Source organism: Poecilia formosa, unplaced genomic scaffold (genome assembly GCF_000485575.1).
Source record: "Poecilia formosa unplaced genomic scaffold, Poecilia_formosa-5.1.2 Scaffold489, whole genome shotgun sequence".
Taxonomy (NCBI): Eukaryota; Metazoa; Chordata; class Actinopteri; order Cyprinodontiformes; family Poeciliidae; genus Poecilia; species Poecilia formosa.
In genome coordinates, this window is record NW_006800428.1 from 153031 (window position 1) to 173186 (window position 20156).

At 44.6% G+C, this 20156-nt stretch overlaps 2 protein-coding genes across 5 annotated transcripts in view; one reads left to right on the forward strand and one right to left on the reverse strand.

The window, feature by feature from the left end:
- The window catches only part of wdr7 (WD repeat domain 7), a 41041-nt gene extending 32172 nt beyond the window's left edge, over positions 1–8869 (reverse strand). For 2 of the 4 annotated variants that reach the window (XM_016664484.1, XM_016664482.1), the window contains exons 1-14: positions 8707–8869; positions 7474–7644; positions 6591–6697; positions 6431–6509; positions 5772–5946; positions 5619–5695; positions 5403–5522; positions 5064–5209; positions 4890–4992; positions 2556–2703; positions 1808–1923; positions 1593–1725; positions 1165–1385; positions 319–514 (exon numbers count right to left, since the gene is read on the reverse strand). In XM_016664484.1, coding sequence (XP_016519970.1) covers positions 319–514; positions 1165–1385; positions 1593–1725; positions 1808–1923; positions 2556–2703; positions 4890–4992; positions 5064–5209; positions 5403–5522; positions 5619–5695; positions 5772–5946; positions 6431–6509; positions 6591–6697; positions 7474–7632 — 1780 coding nt within the window. In that variant the 5' untranslated portion in view covers positions 7633–7644; positions 8707–8869. Of the gene's footprint in view, positions 1–318; positions 515–1164; positions 1386–1592; positions 1726–1807; positions 1924–2555; positions 2704–4041; positions 4339–4889; positions 4993–5063; positions 5210–5402; positions 5523–5618; positions 5696–5771; positions 5947–6430; positions 6510–6590; positions 6698–7473; positions 7645–8706 lie in introns of those variants that run through there. The other 2 variants (XM_016664483.1, XM_016664485.1) reach the window with 2 other exon arrangements.
- A 620-nt stretch (positions 8870–9489) lies between these two features.
- On the forward strand, positions 9490–19315 carry taf1c (TATA-box binding protein associated factor, RNA polymerase I subunit C). The gene is made up of 16 exons (XM_007578705.2): positions 9490–9893; positions 10661–10772; positions 10951–11000; positions 11717–11815; positions 11886–11953; positions 12816–13051; positions 13264–13386; positions 13457–13574; positions 14443–14514; positions 14589–14730; positions 15365–15493; positions 15566–15740; positions 16512–16649; positions 16723–17020; positions 17338–18097; positions 18915–19315. Exons 1-16 carry the CDS (start codon positions 9777–9779, stop codon positions 19059–19061), a joined length of 2784 nt encoding a protein of 927 aa, XP_007578767.1. The 5' UTR covers positions 9490–9776; the 3' UTR covers positions 19062–19315.
- The last annotated feature ends 841 nt before the right edge of the window (positions 19316–20156 follow it).

Consider the following 20156-nt stretch of genomic DNA (forward strand, 5'->3'; position numbering starts at 1 on the left):
TCAGTCAGTCAGTCAGTCAGTCAGTCAGTCAGTCAGTCAGTCAGGGATTGAACGAGGGATGAAGGAGCCATCAGCCGCGGCTCCATTACCTGTCCAACGCCTGACCACTTCCACCCCTCCTTTAATTTCACACTTAGCTACCCTGCAGCAGAGCAGCAGCTCATCAGGCTGATGTTTCCTCAGTCCGACCCGACTCACATCCCCAGACTGCCTGATGATTCTTAGAATCCTTTTGAACCGGCTTTATTTTTTACTGATTCCTCCAAACTCTGACCCCCTGATGACCCAGTTTCTCCCGGGGAAACGGTCGGGTCTCACCTGTGTCCATCTGCCAGACGTAGACGGAGCCGTCGGAGCATCCCACCACCAGGTAGTCGTCGGCCGGCCGCCACTTGATGACCTGGATGGGGAAGAGGTGTCGGGACGCCAGCATGATGCACTTCCTCTCCCGCAGGCTGAGCAGGCCGACGGAGTGGTCGCTGGCCACGGAGCAAACGCAGTGCTGCACGCGGGTCTGCAGGGAGGAAACGGCAGGGACTCAAACCGCGACTGAACAGAGTCAGAGCTGAACGTCAGCAAAGATCCCTGTCATGATCAATTATCTACAGGTCAAAGTTCACAGTCTGGAGAAAACCAAAGCACAGAGGCGGAGGTGTGGTCATGTGGGCCAGAAATAACATGTTTGGAAAGAATTTACGGGTCGTCAGCACAAACAAATAATCCTCAGAGTAATTGATTACTAAGATCAGTTGGAGCCTGACTGGCTGGTGAAACTGAATTGATTTGGTTATCTGTGTTTCAATGCATTTCTAACATTGTACAAAAAAGGCCTAAGTAATTAAATGAAGAATCTGAAGAATGTGTCAAGTTTTAGACGATTAATCGATTAATTGTCAGAATAATCGATTACTAAAATAATCGTCAGTTGGAGCCCGACTGGTTTGTGACACTGAATTGATTTGTTTGTCTAATATTGATTTCCAATATTGTATTAAAAAAGTTAAATAAAAAATCTGCAGAATGTGCCAGTCCGATTAATCAATTAATCGTCAGAAAAATCGATAGATTAATCGCTAGCTAAACCAGTTCCAGCCCGAGTCGGTTGTAACGGATAAAGCGTGGAGCCGGACGGCCGGACGGACATGAAGACGTCTCCGGCCTTACGCTGCAGTTTTCCGGCGGGACGATCAGCTGGCTGATTTCCCCTCCATGAACGCAGAAGATGTGCTTCATCTCTCCGGTGAAAATGTCCCAGACGATGACGGAGAAGTCCACTCCTCCGGACACCAGGGAGCGCTGGTCGTAGCGGGGCGACACCTGGTACGGGTAGAGGACGCAGGTCACCTTGTTCCGGTGACCCCGCAGCGTCCGGTGGGGCGGCCAGCCTGCAGCGTCAACAGGTATTTTGTCACTTCATAAAAACCAAAAGCTGCATTTGGTGTTGCATTTCAAAGCATTTTAATAATTTTTAGCCGAAGGTGTTGAAGTTATTCAGACCATATTAAAGCTGAGCGTTCAGGAGCATGTGTCTGTGTCTCACTGAGTGTTTCATGATACTAGACCACCATCACCATCACCATCATCATCCTCACCCCTGCGCAGCATGTGCTCCCCCTGCAGCAGCTGCACGATGGCCGTCTGCGTGGCGGGGACCAGGACGATGCTGCCGTCCTCCCGGCCGCAGACCAGCCGGCCCTGAGACGGGATGTAGACGCTGGCCGTAACCTGGGCAACAAAACGACAGGAAATGACTCCACCAGACACAAAGAAGCAGGTTTCCATTTAGTTTCTGTTAATTCCTGTGAACCTTGATGGGCAGCTGCTTGTTGGGCAGGACGCTCAGCTGGTCGATGATCCCTGACGAGACGGGCGTCAGCTTATCGAACGCCTCCTGCAGGCTGATGGTGGACGACATCTGCAGCTCTGCAAAGAACCATCATCTGAGTCTGATAACAGACTGAACGATAAACACCGACCCAAATAAATACAGTTTATGAGAAAAGCTGATGCTGGTCAGTGACAACGTCTGTCCACCAGGTGTCACTCATGTACAGCAGCCTTCATATAAACGCTCATTGGAAGCAGATTATAGGAAAATAAACTATCAAAAACACATTTATATTCATCTTAATTTATATTTTATTTTGTTTGTTATCTTTATTTAATTAACCTTTTAAAAGGATCATTTCCACCTGTTGAAATTAAACTAAATCATAAAGTTTTATCTTCACCTGTTCATACTGAGGGAATGTTATTTAACCAATGAAATGTTTATTTTCTTTTTAAAAAAGGAACAGAATTATTTGTTTGCATGTTTTAATGTATTTCTATGTGGCATTTTTAAAATATTAATCAGTGACTAATCATCAGAATGATTGATTAATCGTCAGAATGATCGATTAATCGTCAGAATGATCGATTAATCGTCAGAATGATCGATTAATCATCAGAATGATCGATTAATCATCAGAATGATCGATTAATCATCAGAATGATCGATTAATCGATCGGTGAAATAACTGCTAGCTGCAGCGCAGCATCAGGCTGCTGCTCACCTGTTGGCGTGGTGGTCGGCTGCGGCGGCGTGGCGTCCGGGACGCTCCACAGCGACAGCCGGCCGGCCGAGTCTCCCTGGATCAGCAGCTTGTGGAACGGCTCCCGGCGGCCGAAGAAGAAGCGGGTCACCGGGGGACAGATGAGGAGCTGAGGGGGGAACGGATCAGAGGCTCAGACAGGAAGCAGAGCGCGGCCGCTGCAGCGCGTCGCTCTCCCTTCATGTGAGCAGGGCAGGTGGGAAACAGCAGCATGACTCAGGAACCAGCATCACACCTGGACAGGTCGGAGTCCCACAGAAAAACTAAATCATTTCACATCGGCAGCTGGAATTGGACCGCTAACCTGAAACCCGGTTCTGATGCGTCCCACACCCACTGAACGGACGAAACAGGAGAGAGGCCGGCGTCGCCACGGCAACGGAGGAGAGCCGATCAGGACAGGAGAGCCAGCAGGTGTCAAACCACCACCACACTAAAGTATTCACACCCCGGCAGCTTTCCAACGAAACGCAACACTTTATTGGGATTTTATGACACAAAGTGGAAAAATAATGATGGATAATCAGCATTTACTGAAAATAACATTTTAAAACTGTGACGTTCATAATCAAAGTAAGATTTAAAATCTAAATTAGGACGTTTTAATACTCCAGAATCTGAGCAAAAGGGAGCGTGTGCTGCCGGACACACCGTCCTCACACTGAAGCACAGTGGTGGCAGAATCATGCTGAGGGGATGCTTTTCTTCTGCTGGAGACTGTGGTGGAGGTTCACCTTACAGCAGAAAAACCTACAGCTAGAGATAACAGGAGATGGCCTAGTCAAAGTCCAAACCCAAAACTTGATGCTCACGGATGTTTTCTGTCCAGTTCAACAGCTTGAGATGTTTGATGAGCAGAAATGTCAGTTTGAAGGCGTCAGATGTGCTTAAGACAAAATCCCAACGAAACTCCGAGAGGATCAGCGACCTGAGGGAACGCGGAGCAGTTCACAGGGTGTGAAAACTTTTAAAGGCACAGCAACTCCAGACATCAGAGGGGAAAAGTTCTGCTCACCAGGACAGGAGGGAAGAAACACGGAGGCCGATCAGCAGCAGGCAGCCGAGAAGAAACTGACTGACAATACAAACATCTGCGATGGCCGATTGAGACAATCTGACAGGAACCCAGAGGGCCAGGTTCTCAGGGAGAGACGCCATTTTGGAGGGATTTAACTAGAATCTCTCAACTTTTTAATGTCTTAATATAGGGGCCTAGTTCTTCTAGTTCTAGTTCCTCTAGTTCTAGATCCTCTAGTTCTAGTTCCTCTAGTTCTAGATCCTCTAGTTCTAGTTCATCTAGTTCTAGTTCATCTAGTTCTAGTTCATCTAGTTCCAGTTCATCTGCTGCTTCTAGTTCCTCCATTTCTTTATCTGATTTCTGCAGCTCAGTCATTCACCTCTTCTTCTTCTTGCTGCCTGCTGCTGACTAAGCGTGTTGTGGGCTTACAGGCGCCTCTAGAGGCCGGTGTTGGTAAAGCTGCAGTGGGGTGTAGAGCTCTGGGGCGAAGCCACTGGGACGGAGGCAAATGACCTCCACCTCCTGCTCCTCCTGCTCCTCCTGCTCACCTCCGTCCTTCTGGGAGGAGGTGAGGGTCGGTTCATATGGGAGGGGGAGGCAGCAGTCAGAGAACAGGAAATAAAGGAAACAGAAAAACAAAACAACAGACAAAACGTAAAGTAAATTATAACATTCAGGACAAACAGGAAGTCCAACATGAACCCTAAACATTCAGCTTCATGCACACGGATTGAAGCGGAGAACAGTTCACTTCGTTTCTGTTCCCATGCTGAGTTCACCAGATTAGCACCATAACATGCTAACATGTGAACATCAGCTGGTTTAATCCACGTGTCTGAAACGAGTCCAGAACAGAAATACGACAAAAACAACGTCAGGCAGCGAAAGGTGGGCTTGGCAGAAAGAACCGAGTCAGCAGGACGTCAGGCAGGATGAGGAGGGTCCAAACCCACCGAGGAACAGTTCATCATTATTCATTCAAAATCTAACAGCTGAAACCGTCCACAGCTCCCTGCTACGAACAACAGCCAGGCTAAGTCAGCTCCACTGTTCTAAGGTTCAGAATATAACAAAATGCATTTCAGAAAATGAAAAATAAAACAAAAACATACATTTTTATATGAAGTGAACTGAAAACGTACCAAACTGTGACCCCCAGTCATCACCAGGTGTTTCACAGAAACAAGAGGAAACAAAATGGCCGACAAACATGAATCTTACAGAAAACCTGTTGGACATGAAGAGAACCGGAGAGGCCTCTGTGGATGACCTCTGACCTGTTTGTCTGAGCGCTCAGCGATGCTGTAGATCAGCGGGGGGATCGATCCTTCTTTGGTTCGCCCAACGTCGCTGCGGAAATGTTCGCTGGCGGACTGGCAGCTGAGAACCAGACGGATCGTTAACCCAAAGCGCTCAGAGACGCTCCTCCAGCCGGCGGCGTCCGGCCTTACCTGGCCGGCAGCTTGTAGATGTAGCTGCAGCCGTCTTCGGTCCAGATGATGACTTTATCCGCCGAGATGAACTCACCGCCGGTCCAGGACTGGTCGCTGTCACTGGGCACCGAGCAGAGCAGAGAGTAGTCTCCTGCATCGAACACCTGGAGACAAAGGAAGAGTTATTAGACAGGATGAGAGAGAGAGAGAGAGAAAGAGAGAGAGAGGCAGACAGAGAGAGACACAGAGACAGAGACAGAGAGAGAGACAGAGAGAGACAGAGAGAGAGAGACAGAGAGAGAGAGACAGGGAGAGAGAGAGAGAGAGACAGACAGACAGACAGACAGACAGTCGTACCCTCCAGTACTTGGAGCAGACCACCAGCAGGCTGCTCTGGGTGAAGCTGCAGAAGGAGATGCTCTGGCAGCCCTGGCAGTAGATGGGCTTGGACTCTTCCTCAAAGATCGGGTCCAGATCCTGGACCAGGAACGGACCAGAGGCTCAGATCAGAGAGAGAGTGTGTGTGTGAGTGTGTGTGTGTGTGTGTGTGTGTGTTCGCCTGCAGCAACAAACCTGCATCTTGCTGACCTCAGCTGTTATCATCCACACCTTCAAAATCCCCGTCACTGACACTGCCACCACCGTGTCCTCTGAGGAGCAAACCCAGGTTTTATCATTACGGCTCTGAGCTGCTAGCATGAAGCGCTCACCGTCAGGTAAACACACCTTGGGTCCGGTGGGAGCGGATGATGCTCATGGAGCTGATCCAATCAGGAGAGATCTTAGAGACCAGAGAGTAGAGAACCTCCAGGCTGGTGGCGTCCACCACAAGGATCTCTGGGTAATGGCCGTTACACAGCAGGCGGCCCTCCTTCTGCGTACCGATGGTGAACAGGTAGAACTGAGGGAGGAGAGAGAGGAGAGAGGGAGGGAAAGAAACAAACAAGAGAATAAAATATAAACATGAATTCCTAAGGACATTCTGGAACATGAAGACGATAATATCAAAAATATATGTGTGCTAAAGGTTTGTAGTGTTTCAATGACAGAATGTGAAGTGAAGCTAGCAATGTAGCTTTAGCTTCTAGTACATTTTTGTTGATGTACTCTTCATTGCCAGCAGAATTAATATTTTTGATTAGTGCTTTAGCGTTAGCATAACCTTTTAGTTAGCGGCGCTCGCTACTACTAAATGCTTTGATCCTTAAACATAAGATCAGAAAACTAAACGATTCTACAGAAATGACTGAACTATTTCAGCAAAACAATACATATTTCTTCTTATTAAATATGTTATGTTATAATCTGAGGAAGAATCTGACGTTGAGCTCATGAGTGAACTTCCTGTCTGCACCCTGACGCCACCAGGTGAGTCCGTGTCTCACCTGGATCCCGGTGTGAGCGCAGGCCAGCTTGGTGAACTCGATACAGCGCCCGTCGTTTACGTCCCACAGACACATCTCCCTGGAAACATGGGAACATGAAGAGCAGGTTTCAGGACGGACCAGGTTCTGTTAGAACACTGAGCATGCGGAGGAAACGGACCCGCTCTCTGAGGCGCTGACGATGTACTGCTTGTCGCTGCTGGCGCTGGCTTTAGACAGGCAGGTGATGGAGGCCGTGTGGCCGAACAGCATCGCTCTGGGGCAGATCTGGAGGCAGAAACCAACCAATCAGAGGAAGGAGAGAAAAAAAGCTTCTGCTAGAGACAGAAAAGGAACTAAAGTCACTAAAATCAGGATTTGATGTTAGGAAAATGTCTCTGAATGCAACTAAAACTAAATTTATAGTTAAAGAGAAAAAAAACTTAAACTAAATAGTGTTGAACTTGATGCAAAGGACCAGCTGGTCATTTCTGATAGAAGGTTAACATGGATGCAGAATATTAACAACAAAGGTTTTAAATTTCTAAAACATTTTGTATTTTATGTAAAACTACAAACTTACTTAGTTCATATGAGTTATTACTGTAAAATAATCTAATTAATGTTTTATGTAAAATCAAAACCTTGTTCAGAAATGTGTAAAGATGAAAACATGTAATTCACTGTTCCTTTCTTTACTAAAAAGGTCACAATATGTTTTAAATATATACATTTAAATGACCAAATACTTTGGGTAAAAGATAAACAAGTGTTTGATTTTCTCTGTCGTGTATTTTTTTAATATTAAAGATAATATGTTGATGGTGGATTATCTGTTTGTGACTGAAATAAAAATTTAAAAAATAATGAAAAAAATGCTAGAAAAAAATGAAAAAACTAAATAAAAACAAAAGAAAGATTTTAATATTAAAGTGCACAAAAGACTAATAACAAAAGGCAACAACAAGGGAAAATAAGTTAAAAAACCCACAGGAATTCCAACATTAAATTAAAAATTAAATAGTTTAAAACTCAAAGCACAGGAAGCAGGCCGCCGCTCCCACCTGCAGCTCGGGGGTCATGTCCCACAGGCAGATCTGACCGTCATGGCAGCCGGTGATGATGGTGGTGAAGTCGTCCATCACCAGTAAGCTGCTGATGCAGTGGGTGGGCGCCGTGCGGCCCCACAGCACGATGGGCAGGACCAGGTTGTTCCCCGACATGATGCTGACAGACAAACATGGAGGAGAGGCCACTTCATCACAAACCGGACCGACCCGGACAGACAGAACCGCTCCGACTCCACACTTTAATTCACCATTTAGGCTGAACTGATGCTGGTTGGACAGTTACTACCTCTGGTTCTGGATGCTTTTTTTGTTTGTTTTTACAGTTGTTATGACACGTAACCATAGCAACAACTAACTGGACACAGCAGATTAGCTTCTGAAAAGCTCAAATAAAACCTGAACTACGACCCCAAATCCCAGAGGAGTTGTAAAGGAGTCGACTCCCCTACTCCAACCAGACAGATTTAAAGAGGAGCAGCAAAAACAAACGATGTGGATTAGCAACTGATGATGTTACCCAGCACATGAGACTGTATACAGCAACAGCCTCCAGTCAGAAGCTTCTTCAGATTCAGATTCAGATGCGAGCCTGACTGCTACTGGAGAGGCGTTCTCCCCAAAACTTCTCCATCCACACAGATTCTCTGAAGACACTTTGATTTTGTGAGTTAAGACAACATTTAATTTCATTTTGGGATAAATAAAGTATTTTTAAGTGAATTGTATTGACCTGCAGCTCTTCATGGTCAGACTCATTTAAAATGTGTCCAAAATATGAAATTATGCAGAAATAAAGCTGCATAATTGGTTTATCAATCAGTGCAGTGAAGCCCTGCATTGACTGATCACCAATCAATGCAGAGCTTCACTGTTTTAGTAAGAAGGTAATCAGGATTCCGTATCTGCAGCCATGAAGGAACAGAGGACAGAAATCAGCATCAGATGATCGCATCAGCTGGTTGTGTTTACAGCCAAATATAGATCAATAATCTAACGCTTCCGTTTAAAACCAAACATTTTACAGCCTGGAATTAAACAACAGACAGATATATCTCTATAAATTATTATTAGGAGAACAGATAATTAACCCAGCAGCTAACTGTCCCTGATCATCGGACGCTAGAGGACAGGTTAGCTCTCACACTTCCGCTTCAGCGACGCTAACAGCTAACAGCTAACGGCTAGCGGCTAGCAAAACATTCCGATAAAAAAACGGCTGAGACGCACCAGAGACTGACGTCCTACTGGAACATGTCCGGCCAACTGACAGCTTTCACAAATACGGTTCCTCCTGCGGCGAAATCAGACAAAAAGACGCCGTTATTCTGCGCCGCTTCTGCTGGCTGGTCCCACCGACAAACAGACCTTACGGGTCAGCTGATCAGCTACATCCGGTCACTCACAAAAATAAAATAAAATAAAATAAAATAAAATAAAATAAAATAAAATAAAATAAAATAAAATAAAATAAAATAAAATAAAACATCTTATACAATCCAACAATTGTATCAGAAAGTCAATTTACCAAAACATGAGCAAATAATCGTAAATCAGCCAATGATATAGATACACGTTTAAGCAAAAAAACAGACACTAAAAAAATTAGGAGAGACTCAAATGGAAGAACAAAAACGAGCAAAAATGAATTTTGCATAATAGTTTCCCTTTAAGAATATTATTCTGACTTTGTAATTTGTGAAAAATAAGTGACAGAAGTGTGAGTTGCAGGACCAATTGGAGGAACATATTGGATATTATTATTATTATTATTATTATTATTATTATTATTATTATTCACTTTTTAGTGGCCCTAATGTTCTTCCATACTTTCTTCCGTATGACACAGCTCTACATGCTTTCGTCAAATATTAATTAATGCCACTGCATCTGATAACTTTGATTTTGTTTTGTTGTTTTGTTTTATTGTGTGTTTGGCATAAATGGGATATTTTGTTGTTTTGTTTTGTTTTTGTAGTTTCCTCCAAGAATCCGGAAGTGGTTGCTGTTGTTGTCTTCTCTTGACTTCCGCTCATCCTACCGGAGCACAACACGTGTTTAGCGACCCACAGTGAACGTTTCTGATTATTTAACTTAATTTATGTGTCTTTTTACCACTCTGTAGTTTTTTCACATCCTAAACTATAAAATGCAGCTGGTAGATTAATGTCCGGCTGTTTGTAGGCGGATAAACTGATGTCTCATCGAAGCCAGCTGCTGTCGGGACAGTTCAACATGTCTGGACTTGTTCCGTCACTCAGACACATGGACAGGGACGCAGATAACTCAGGACAGAAATAATGGACTATCAGTTTCCTCAGCAACTTTTCCCCTCGTTTTACAGCAGCGAACCGCCGAACCGGGTCCAGAGACACAGCGCCGGAGGATGGGGCTGCTACGACGGAGTCTTAGCGCAGGTGGGGGAGTTTTCTGAGCTCACCTGTCGAAGTTTGGGTCACACAATCCAGCTGAATAATGTTCAATATGTAAACAAATCTGAGATAAATGCGATGCTGCGTTCACTGACGTCTGGAAAGCGCATGTAAATTATTTAAAAGCACGTATTTTAGGTTAATAAACACTAAATCAATAGTTCTTGCGTATTAGAAATTTGACAATCATTTATTTTAGTAATCGATTATTCTGACGATTAATCGTATAAAATGCCACATTCTATAGATTTTTAATATAACCTCGTAATTTTTTTATACAATTTAGAAATACATTGCAAATGTAAGTAAATAAATAATTAAATTCCTTTATTTTAATATGAAAATAAATATTTTATTATTTGTTTACTAGAAATTATTTAGAGAATCTGAACTGGGTGAAACTAGTTTTGGCTTCAACCTCTTCACAGACATGTTTTTATCTTTCATGCAAAGTATATATATATTGTTTACTGCTCTGGATATGTTGTTTTAAGAAAATGGTCTTTCTTTGAGTCTGTTAATGATTAATCGATTACTAAATTAGCTGACAATTATGTCAATAATCAATCAGTCACGATTAATTGTTTCCCTCCTAGTTTAATCCCATTTTCCAACCTCACATTACACCTGTGGCGCAGTGCATTCTGGGCAATTTGCTGTATTAGTTTTCCTCCAGGTGTTTTGTCCTGAATGACGGGGAGGAGGTTGAGTTTGATGATGATGATGTTGACCTAATGCGGCTCTGGTTCCAGGGCGGCACCGGCTCTCTCTCCAGCTGGGCGTTCAGGTCCAAACGGCAGGTTGGAGGGGAGGTCTGGCGCCAGATGGAGCCGGTTCCGGTTCCCCTGCTGTCCCCCAGGAAAGGTGAGCCGGTTCTGATCCAGAAAACATCCAGAGTCGGCGCTCAGTTGGCTTTATTTCCCATCGTCTCTTCGTCTTTATGTTTATTGATCTCTAATAAAGCCGTAGAGCCGTAATAACTTGTATTTGCTGCTGTTTGTAGTTTTCCAGTTTTCCTGATGCTTCTGTGGTTTTCCTGCAGCGTTCCAGGAACTCGTGACGCCTCCTGATCCGCTGGACTTCTTAAAACATGTGAGGAACATTTTAATAAACCGATCAGATATTAGCAGCCAATTTCAGCTGATAATGATTGAAACTACCACTGAGCGATTATGGCTTGAAAACAAAAGATAAATGACAGAAACCTGTCCATCATTCCTTCTGGATGTTGTACAACAGAGTACTGGGACCAGGCTACAAAACGTCTTTGTTTAATTATGAGAACATCGTCATAATATTAGCAGAGACAAACAAATATCACCAGAACAATGTTTAAAAAATACAAAAATAAATCATTTTTAATGAGAAAAATAAAAAATCCTGTTGCTCATAATAATTTAATGCTGATGTGTTAAAAGATAAAATATTTACTTATTTGTAAAACTTATTCCAAAGATTTCCAACATTCCTCATTTTCATTTTTTGTTATTTTTCATGTTGGAGTTTTGATAAAATTCCTTCTTTACTATCACAACTTTGCTCTGGCATTATGTTGACCGTACAGTGGACCTGAATCCAAAGGCCAAATAAATAGAAGATGACAAACAAGATGGCCGCCGTGGCTGCCTTCAGTTTGAACTGGAAGGAATTTTTCAAAAACCAAAAATTTGATCAATCCATAAAATAAAAGATCCGAGTGGATTAAGTGGAAAATTCTCAGTTTTCTGGAGAATTTCTCGGCTCATTTCTAAAATAAACCCAAAAAAAAAGAATCAGAGAGTAAAATGCGTTCCTGCTCCTTCGTCCAGATGCAGAACTTCTTCATGGATCACGGCCCGGACGCCTTCGGGTGCATGAGTGAGATGCTGGGGGAAAACTTCCACTTCCAGAAAGCCAAGTTGAAGAAGGTGAGTCCGGCCCGACCTGCTGCCGACGGCTCAGATTAAAGCTTCAGATTAATCTGCTGCTGTTTTGCAGAAATGTCGTCGGGATTCGATCAACATGTGGAGGACGAAGAGCTTCGTCGACCAGCTGAAGTTCAACATGTGAGCAGAAAACCAACTGGGTCGACTCAGAACAGAACTAGAGAGAATCTGAAAAACTGTTTCTACTAAAGATCAGAGGAACTTTGATTTGTTAGAAGAAAAACCGAATTAGACGCAGTGAAAACTAAATGTTTTGAAATGAACCGATCTGAAAATTTATATTACTATTTTATCCAAGGTTTACCAATATTTTTGTCCAAAAAAATAATCCATTCCAATTTTTAGTGCAATATATTGTGTTTCCCAACTTTTTTACTGAGTAAAAAAGGGGGCGGAGCTTGTTCTGATTTCCAGCAGTCTTCAGCCAATCAGAGGCTAAAGACTCTGATTTAGCCAATCAGAGGCTGTCTTCTTTAGGCAGACTTAGAAAATTAAACTAAATACTTGTTCATTTAGTATTTAATTATTTAATTAAGTTTAAAATAACTTAAATTATGATGGACACATTCATATTTATTTATTTTGGAAAAGATCATAAATAGGAAAATTTCAAATTATTTTTTTTATCTACTTGGAAAATAAGAATCTGAAATATTCATGATGTATTTGGTGTTAAAGCTTTAGGTTTATGTTGTGATTTTTGTCTGATGTTGTTGTTTTCCACCCATCTGATGTCTTTCCTGTATGAATGCCCCGATTTGATATCTGTTCTGATATGTTTATACCTGCCGTGGCCAATAACTCATATTTACTGATAATAAAAAAAATTTCCCAACTGCAATTAAAGAATGTTAAAGTAGAAAATTATTTTATTAGGGGAGAAAAAGTCGGGCAAAATACAAAATATTAATCTTTTAATAACCAGACTTTCTGAATATTTAGAAAATTTCATCCTTATCTGTTGTTTCGTTTCGTTCCCCAGGTGTCCCATGGCGTACCGGTCCCGGTCTCTGGACCGGTACTCCAGCCTGCTGTGGGACGTGGTCCATGACGTTCCTCCGGACCTGCTGGGCTCGCTGCTGTTCGAGGAGCTGACCGAGCAGAGGGACCGCATGCAGTTCTCAGAGGCGGCCACCGGGGGCGCCCTGGCCTTCGTCCCGTTCTCGCAGAGCGATGGCTGCCTGCTCTACCCCGGGGGCCTGGGGATGGACCGCCTCAGTATCCTTTAGGTCAAAGGTCAGGTTTTATTCAAGCTTTGAGATGGTAAAAAAAAAGACATGCTGTTGCCATGGTTACACATCACAGGTGTCCAACAGGAAGATAAAAAAAAATCATTCCTGTTGCATAGAATCCAAAACCAGAGGGAATAACGGTCAAACATTCAGAAACAAACTGGAGCCAGAAGCACTGTTCTTAACGCAGTACCTCAGACTTCCACAGGGTGGTGCTGGAGCGCGACGGCTCCGCCTGCATGGATACTGGCCAGAAGCCGGTCAGCTTCCAGCTGAGGGGTCCGGTCCGACAGATCAGCTGCAGCTCGCGCTTCGGCGACAGTACGGCGTTTTCCGGAAGGATTCCTGATGCTCCCGGAGCTCCAGCTGATCGTTTCCTGTCGCCCTGCAGGCTGCGTCGCCGTGCGCTCCGACCACGTCTGTGGCGTCTGGGGCATGGGGGACCAGAACGAGCCGCGCCTGCTGCAGGTGGTCGGCACCGAAGCTGCTGCCAGCTGCGTCAGCACCAGGTAGGGTCAGCGCCAGGTAGGGTCAACACCGGGTAGGGTGACGCTGGGTAGGGTCAGCGCCGGGTAGGGTCAGCGCCGGGTAGGGTCAGCGCCGGGTAGGGTCAGCGCTGGGTAGGGTCAGCGCCTGGTAGGGTCAGCGCCTGGTAGGGTCAGCGCTGGGTAGAGTCAGCACCAGGTAGGGTCAGCACCAGGTAGGGTCAGCGCCTGGTAGGGTCAGCACCAGGTAGGGTCAGCACCAGGTAGGGTCAGCGCTGGGTAGAGTCAGCGCCTGGTAGGGTCAGCGCTGGGTAGAGTCAGCACCAGGTAGGGTCAGCACCAGGTAGGGTCAGCGCTGGGTAGAGTCAGCACCAGGTAGGGTCAGCGCCGGGTAGAGTCAGCGCCTGGTAGGGTCAGCGCCGGGTAGGGTCAGCGCCGGCGAACGAACCAACAGACACATCATCAGTATCAGTAGAAAAGACGACGGATAGAAAATTCAATATTTAACATGTAGAATATTCACTAGGCTTTCATTCAGAACCGCACTCCATTGTGGGAGACGTAGGCAGAGGAGAGAGTTTAGCTGCCTAACTTCTAACAGCTAACTAAGCATCAACTAACTCACTCACTTTTCAGTTACCTAGCAACTAACTCACTCTTTGGTTACCTAGCAACAACCTGCTTTCTTGCGCAGCAGCAGTTTCCCACTTTGCCTCAAAGCTGCTTAAAAAAAATAAAAACCCAAGTTGCAAATTGAAGGTCACAGCATTTCAGATATTTAAAATAAAAACACTAATCAATAGTTATTGATATTAACTGATATGAATGGTGATAAGTTTGTCAGCCGTATCGTCCGGCCCGGAAGCTGACCTCCTTCTGTTTGTTTCCTCAGTCCGCACATTCTGGGCGAAGTTCTGGTGGCGAGTGAGAGCGGAGCGGCGAGCCTGTGGACGGTCGGCAGAGGGTGAGGAACAAGCCGACCTGCAGGTTTGGTCCAAACGCCACAGAGTCCCAGAGTCTCCTGCTGTCCCCCGTCAGGTTGCAGAAGGTCCGAACGGAGGAGAGCAACTTGTACTTCAACGCCAAGTCGTCATGGCGATGGTGCGAATTCTCCGCCCACCCACGAGTGATGCTGTACGCCGACCGGACGGGGGTGGAGCTCACAGACTTCAGGCTGAAGGTGGGGGAATATTAGCGCTGGATTCACAAAACCATTCCTGAGTCTCGTTTACGGCGAGTCAATTTAAAACGTCCCAACATCGATTTTAAAAAGTACAACCAATCTGTGTTGTCGCCATGGAGACGGTACAGGACCGAATGCGTGTGCATAAATCAACACAACAAAGAGGAAATCTTTGAAAAAGTTTCAACCAGCTTCGTATTTAAGGACATTTTGACGTTTGCTGCGTTTCAAACGTTCATAAAATTGTACAAATTGGAATTATGAAAGTAACACCGATAGCGCTGATTTTGAAAACATTCTTTGATTTAGGATGAAGTGGGTTTTTTCAGCTGTATTGAAATGACTAAATTAACATGGCAATGGAAAAGATGCTTTTGCATCATGAGTCATGTGATCAACAAGCGGACGTTGCTACTGGTGGAAACAACAAAGAAGACGACAGGAAGTGGTTGGAGGATGTTGATGCTGCCTGGTTTTTAACGATTTATCGCATGAACAAATTACCAACGTTCGATTTTAATTGTGTTTCTTATTGACCTGAAACACAGCAGTGATTCTCAGCATTATCAGAATATCGACACAGTTTTGGTCACACTCCTCTGGACTTGAATCGCTGCTCTCTCTCCTCCAGCTGGAGTCGCACCCGGGTCTCACTCTGTTCCGGATCAGCAGCACCTCAGACTGCCAAAGGGGAGAGCGCCTCCTGCTGGTCAGATTCCTGGGAGACGTTCACCCCTTTCACCACCTCCTCACCACGCAGGTGAGTCTCTTGGTTCCTCCGTTTCGTCCCGCGCTCCAGATGAATCTGGACTTCCTGTCTGTCTCTGCGCAGCACTCGGCCTACATCATGGACGAGCGGTTCCCCTGCGTCCCCATGCTGAAGTGGGACCACATGATGGAGGCTCCGCCCCTGTTCTGCCACGTGGCTCCGGGCTCCGCGTCAGGAACCACGAAGGTTCTGCTCGGGTCGCAGTCGTCCCAGGAGGTCACTCTGCTGCAGTACTCTGGTGAGTCAGCAGGGGGCAGCAACAGCCAAAGGTCCTGGTGCTTTTCAAGGTTTTGGAAACTTTTTGTTTTCTGACCAGGCTTGTTTTCAATTCCCTAAGTTTTACATTTAATTTTAAAATCTCTTTTCTTTAATTCTGGTTGTTTGTTTTAATTTATTTCTGCATTTTCAGATACGTTAGAGAAACATTTAGTTACTTTTGCTTTGTCCTCCCTGTTGGGTATTTTCTTGTTTTTTGTTTTGTCTGTTAGGATTTTTGTTTTGTTTAGTATGTTCATTTATCCTAACTATCCTAAAATATTATTTTTAAATTTTATTTTATTTTTAATAAAAAATATTTAGTATTTTCTGTATTTTCTTTTATGTTTTTGTAAATTTTATTTATTTCTTTTGGTCTTCTCTGTTATGTTTTGTTTTTAATTTTCAGTTTTTTGTGGTCATTGTCGGAATTTCAGGTTTTTTTATTTATTTTTTTTACTATTTTAATTTTTTGTAAATTTTAAAGAATTATTTTCTTTTGTCCTTGCTGTTTGTCTTTCCTCTATTTAATTTAATTTTGTTGTTTTATGTTTGTATAATTTTTTGGTTTGTTTATTTTTCTTCTCTGTTTAATTAATACTGAATCAGTGATTCTAAAAAAAAGACCAAAAAAGGTTTAATTTTGTGCTAAAATCGTCCCACATGTCGGATCGGTTCCGCGCTCACCGTGTTTAGAACCAGTAAAAACCGTTTTGCTGTTTTTATTTTCATGTTTCTTCTTCTCCTCCTCCAGGAGGCGCAGTGGAGGCGTGCTGCAGCCACGGTTCTCCTCAGGTTCTGCTCAGACCCAGAGACAGTCTGGCTCTGCTCCCGGTCCAGTTGCCCCACCGGCAGCAGACCGCCGCCCACAGACTGGCTTCTCCCGCTGCAGGTCAGCGCCGCCCCCAGCAGAGGGCGCCAGCGCCGAGTCGGCCGCCTTTAACAGATCTCCTTTATGTTTCCAGGCCTGACGTGTCTCCAGAGGACGTCCGTTTCCACGGCGACCATGATTGTCCTCCAGCTGACGGCGGCGGGGGACGTCTTCTACCAGATCCTGGAGCGGGATGATGGAAAACCCGGAACGCCGGAGGCCGGAACACCAGAGACCGGAACGCCGGAGGCCGGAACACCAGAGACTGAAGTTCGCTTCCCGTTGTTGGTTGCAGAAACGTCCAGTGACGAGGACGTCGTCATGCCAACGCAAGCTCCCAACGCTCTCACGTTTGTCCCGGAAACGCCCGACAGGAACCAGAGTTCGGATCGGTACGCCTGATAAATGAAAACAAATTCAATAATTTCCTTTTGCATGATTTGCTGTTTTTCTCTTTCTACCAAAAACTGGATGATAAAATTTCCAGTTTGGTGTTTTGGTCTCAACTAACTTCTTATTTTGAAGGTTTTCAGAGACTTTATGATTCATTTTATTTGTTGTTTTGTTTATTTTTCATATTTTAAATGTTTTCAGTTCCAGAGTTAAATGTTAGAATTTAAAGTTTATTGATCTTTGAATGTGTTCCTGGTCTCAAACCAACGATGTCGTCGTTTGTCATGATAACCAGCAGCGTTTGTTTTCCTGCCAGGCCTCCGGATCGGATCCCGGCGTTCGTCGCCGTTGGTAACGGAGCGGATTGTTCGGCTCCCTCGGCGCTGAGCAGCGCCACGCGTCACGCCTGGAGGCGCTGGCTGCAGAAGCTGATGAGACAGGAGGGGAAACCCGGCGCTCCGCCGCGCCTCGCGGTCCGAACCGATGGTCTGCTGAGCGTGCCGGAGCTGGCTGCCGCCGGACGCCACCTGCAGGGGGCGCTGCAGCAGGACCTGCAGCGCTGCATGCGGACGCGGTCGCTGCTGCTGAACAGCAACCTGGACCCGGTTCCGGTGCCGCCGGTGGTGGACGCCGAGGCGTGGCGCGACCTGCTGAGCAACCGGCTGACGACGGCGTGGCGCGGCGGCCAGGAGGCGTGGCTGGAGTGGTGGCAGGAGGAGCGGGGGGCGAACCAGGCCATGAAGAGGGAGGCGCTGCGGAGGAAGAGGAGGAGGGAGAAGGAGGCGCAGCGCGCGGCAGGGCGCCACCTGCAGCTCAGCGGCAGCTTCACCTCCTCCGTCAGCTACCAGACGGACCTGGACGACTTGTCCGGCTGGTCCTCGGGGACCAGCGGCCCGCTGTCCGACAGCCAGTGGAGCAGGCCTCTGGGCCAGCTGGCCTCCTTCCTGGAGGATCAGGACGACTCGCTGCCGCCGGACCGTCTGGATCCGCCCTGCAGAACTCCAGAGCCACAAACAGCCAATCAGAGGAGCAGGAACCTGACCGACCAATCACTGAGCTTCATGTGGGAAACACAGGTGGGAATGATGCTGCCACCACCAGGTTTCAAAGGGACGGTCAGTTTATACATGTTAGACAAAAACATCTGTTCATCCATGTATGTGATCAGTTTCTCATCTAATTATCACCAATAATTAATCAATCTTTACTTCATGTCGTCCAGATTTAAATGTCTGAAATAAACAAAAATTTTCATAAATACTCAACAGAAAAACACATAAACTGTTTTATAAGCATCTTCACACCACAACAATTAATGATTAATCAATTATTCAAACAATCTTCAACTAATTTAGTAATTGATTAATCATCTGGAGTATTTAGACTCTCAGGCTTTGCTGGAAGAACAACAAACTTAAAGCAGGATGAAGTTAAAACTGCAAAACATGATCAACTAATCAAACGATGCAGCGTTCACTAAAGAAATACATTTGTTTAGTTTTTTCATTTAAAAATGAATTATTTATTTTAAAGATTTGCATTCTTAATGTTTTTCTAATATTGTCTGAAAGAAATCCAGAAGGGATCATTTATTTTATTCAATTAATAGATTAATCGTCCAACTAATCGATAGAGAAATAAATGACTAAATCAACCCATTCATGAGTTTCCACCACAGTGGATGGAAGCAGCTAGAAGTCTCACTTTTCTTTGTGTTAGCTTCTAGCTAGCAGTCTGTTTCTGTCATTGATTGATTGATCGATTGATGGTGTTTATACCTGAGCTGGTTAGCGTAGGGACGTGTTTTTGTCAGCAGGTGTCAAATTAAACCAGTCAGGCGAATTACTGATTGGACCACACTGTGACATCACTTCCTGTCTCTTGTTTCCTCAGGACGATCCTCCTCTTCATCCCACCCCCTCCTCTTCCTCTCAGCTGCCCAGCTTTCCGTCTCTGACGCCCTCCAGGGCGTCGCAGAGCCAGCGGGGGGCGCTGCAGGGGTCCCAACCCAAGAAGAAGAAGTCCCGGATGGGATTCTGATCCCAGGATTGGATTGTTGTGACTCTAATGGTGGAACAGGAAGCAGGAAGTGACCCGGCGGAGGAGACGGAGCGGCCCGCCTGGTAGGACTCTGTGGTTGTTTTGTGCTAAAAACTGTAAACGTGGATTTAAATGTTATTTTCATTCAAAACAAAAAACTAATATTTGCACAGAGAAGCAGAAAGACGTTTTATAACCTGGCTGGGTTTCTCCAGGGTTTTCTAAAAATAATAAAGTTGAGCGTGAAGAACCATCGCCTCCAGACTCCGAGTTCGTCTCTCCAGATCCTAAAATCAAACTTTTCTGAACCGGAACAGTTTTTAAATCTCCGATAGCCGTCAGGCTGAAGTTAAAACTGCTGATCGTTTCATTCATGAAAAAATAACATTTAAATCTCAACTTTGGTGCCAGAATTAGTTGTTCTCACTGGTTGCTATGACAACATAAATGCATCAGTGTTTTTAATGTATCTGCATCACTGTGATGAATTCTGGTGGCTGTTCATAAACCAACCTGAGCTTGGGCTGGGAAATCTCAACATTAAGAGATAATATTTACTGTAAAACCAATTTTTCACACAAAACTTAGATTAAAATCTTTTTTTATTATTTTCAAAATTATAAATTCATTTCAAACGAAGATCTCGTTATTTTAAGATTATTGATCTCGACGGCATCTTCATCTCTGCATTGAGATCTGATTTGAAAACATTATTCAGCTTTAATTGGTCGTCAAAGTAGAGCTGAAACGATTAATCATGATTAATCAACTGTTCAATCAACCAATTTAATCATGATTAATCATTAACTGGAGTATTTGCTGAGAGAACAACACACTTAAAGTAGAAACTAAGCCAAAATTGTAATAAAAACATTTTGCATTTAAGATGAAAATAATCCTCATTTTAAGCTCTTTTGCCATTATAAATCCAAGTGGTTAATTATTCACTGAAGGAATGCTATACTGTTATGTTTTTAGTAATATTTGTTTTCTTATTAAAGAAAACGTTGTGCGTTTATAATGTGTAAAATGAGGACTTTGCAGAAGGTGCCAATTATTCAACAATATGATCAAAGCTGGTGCTAAAAAATTAGC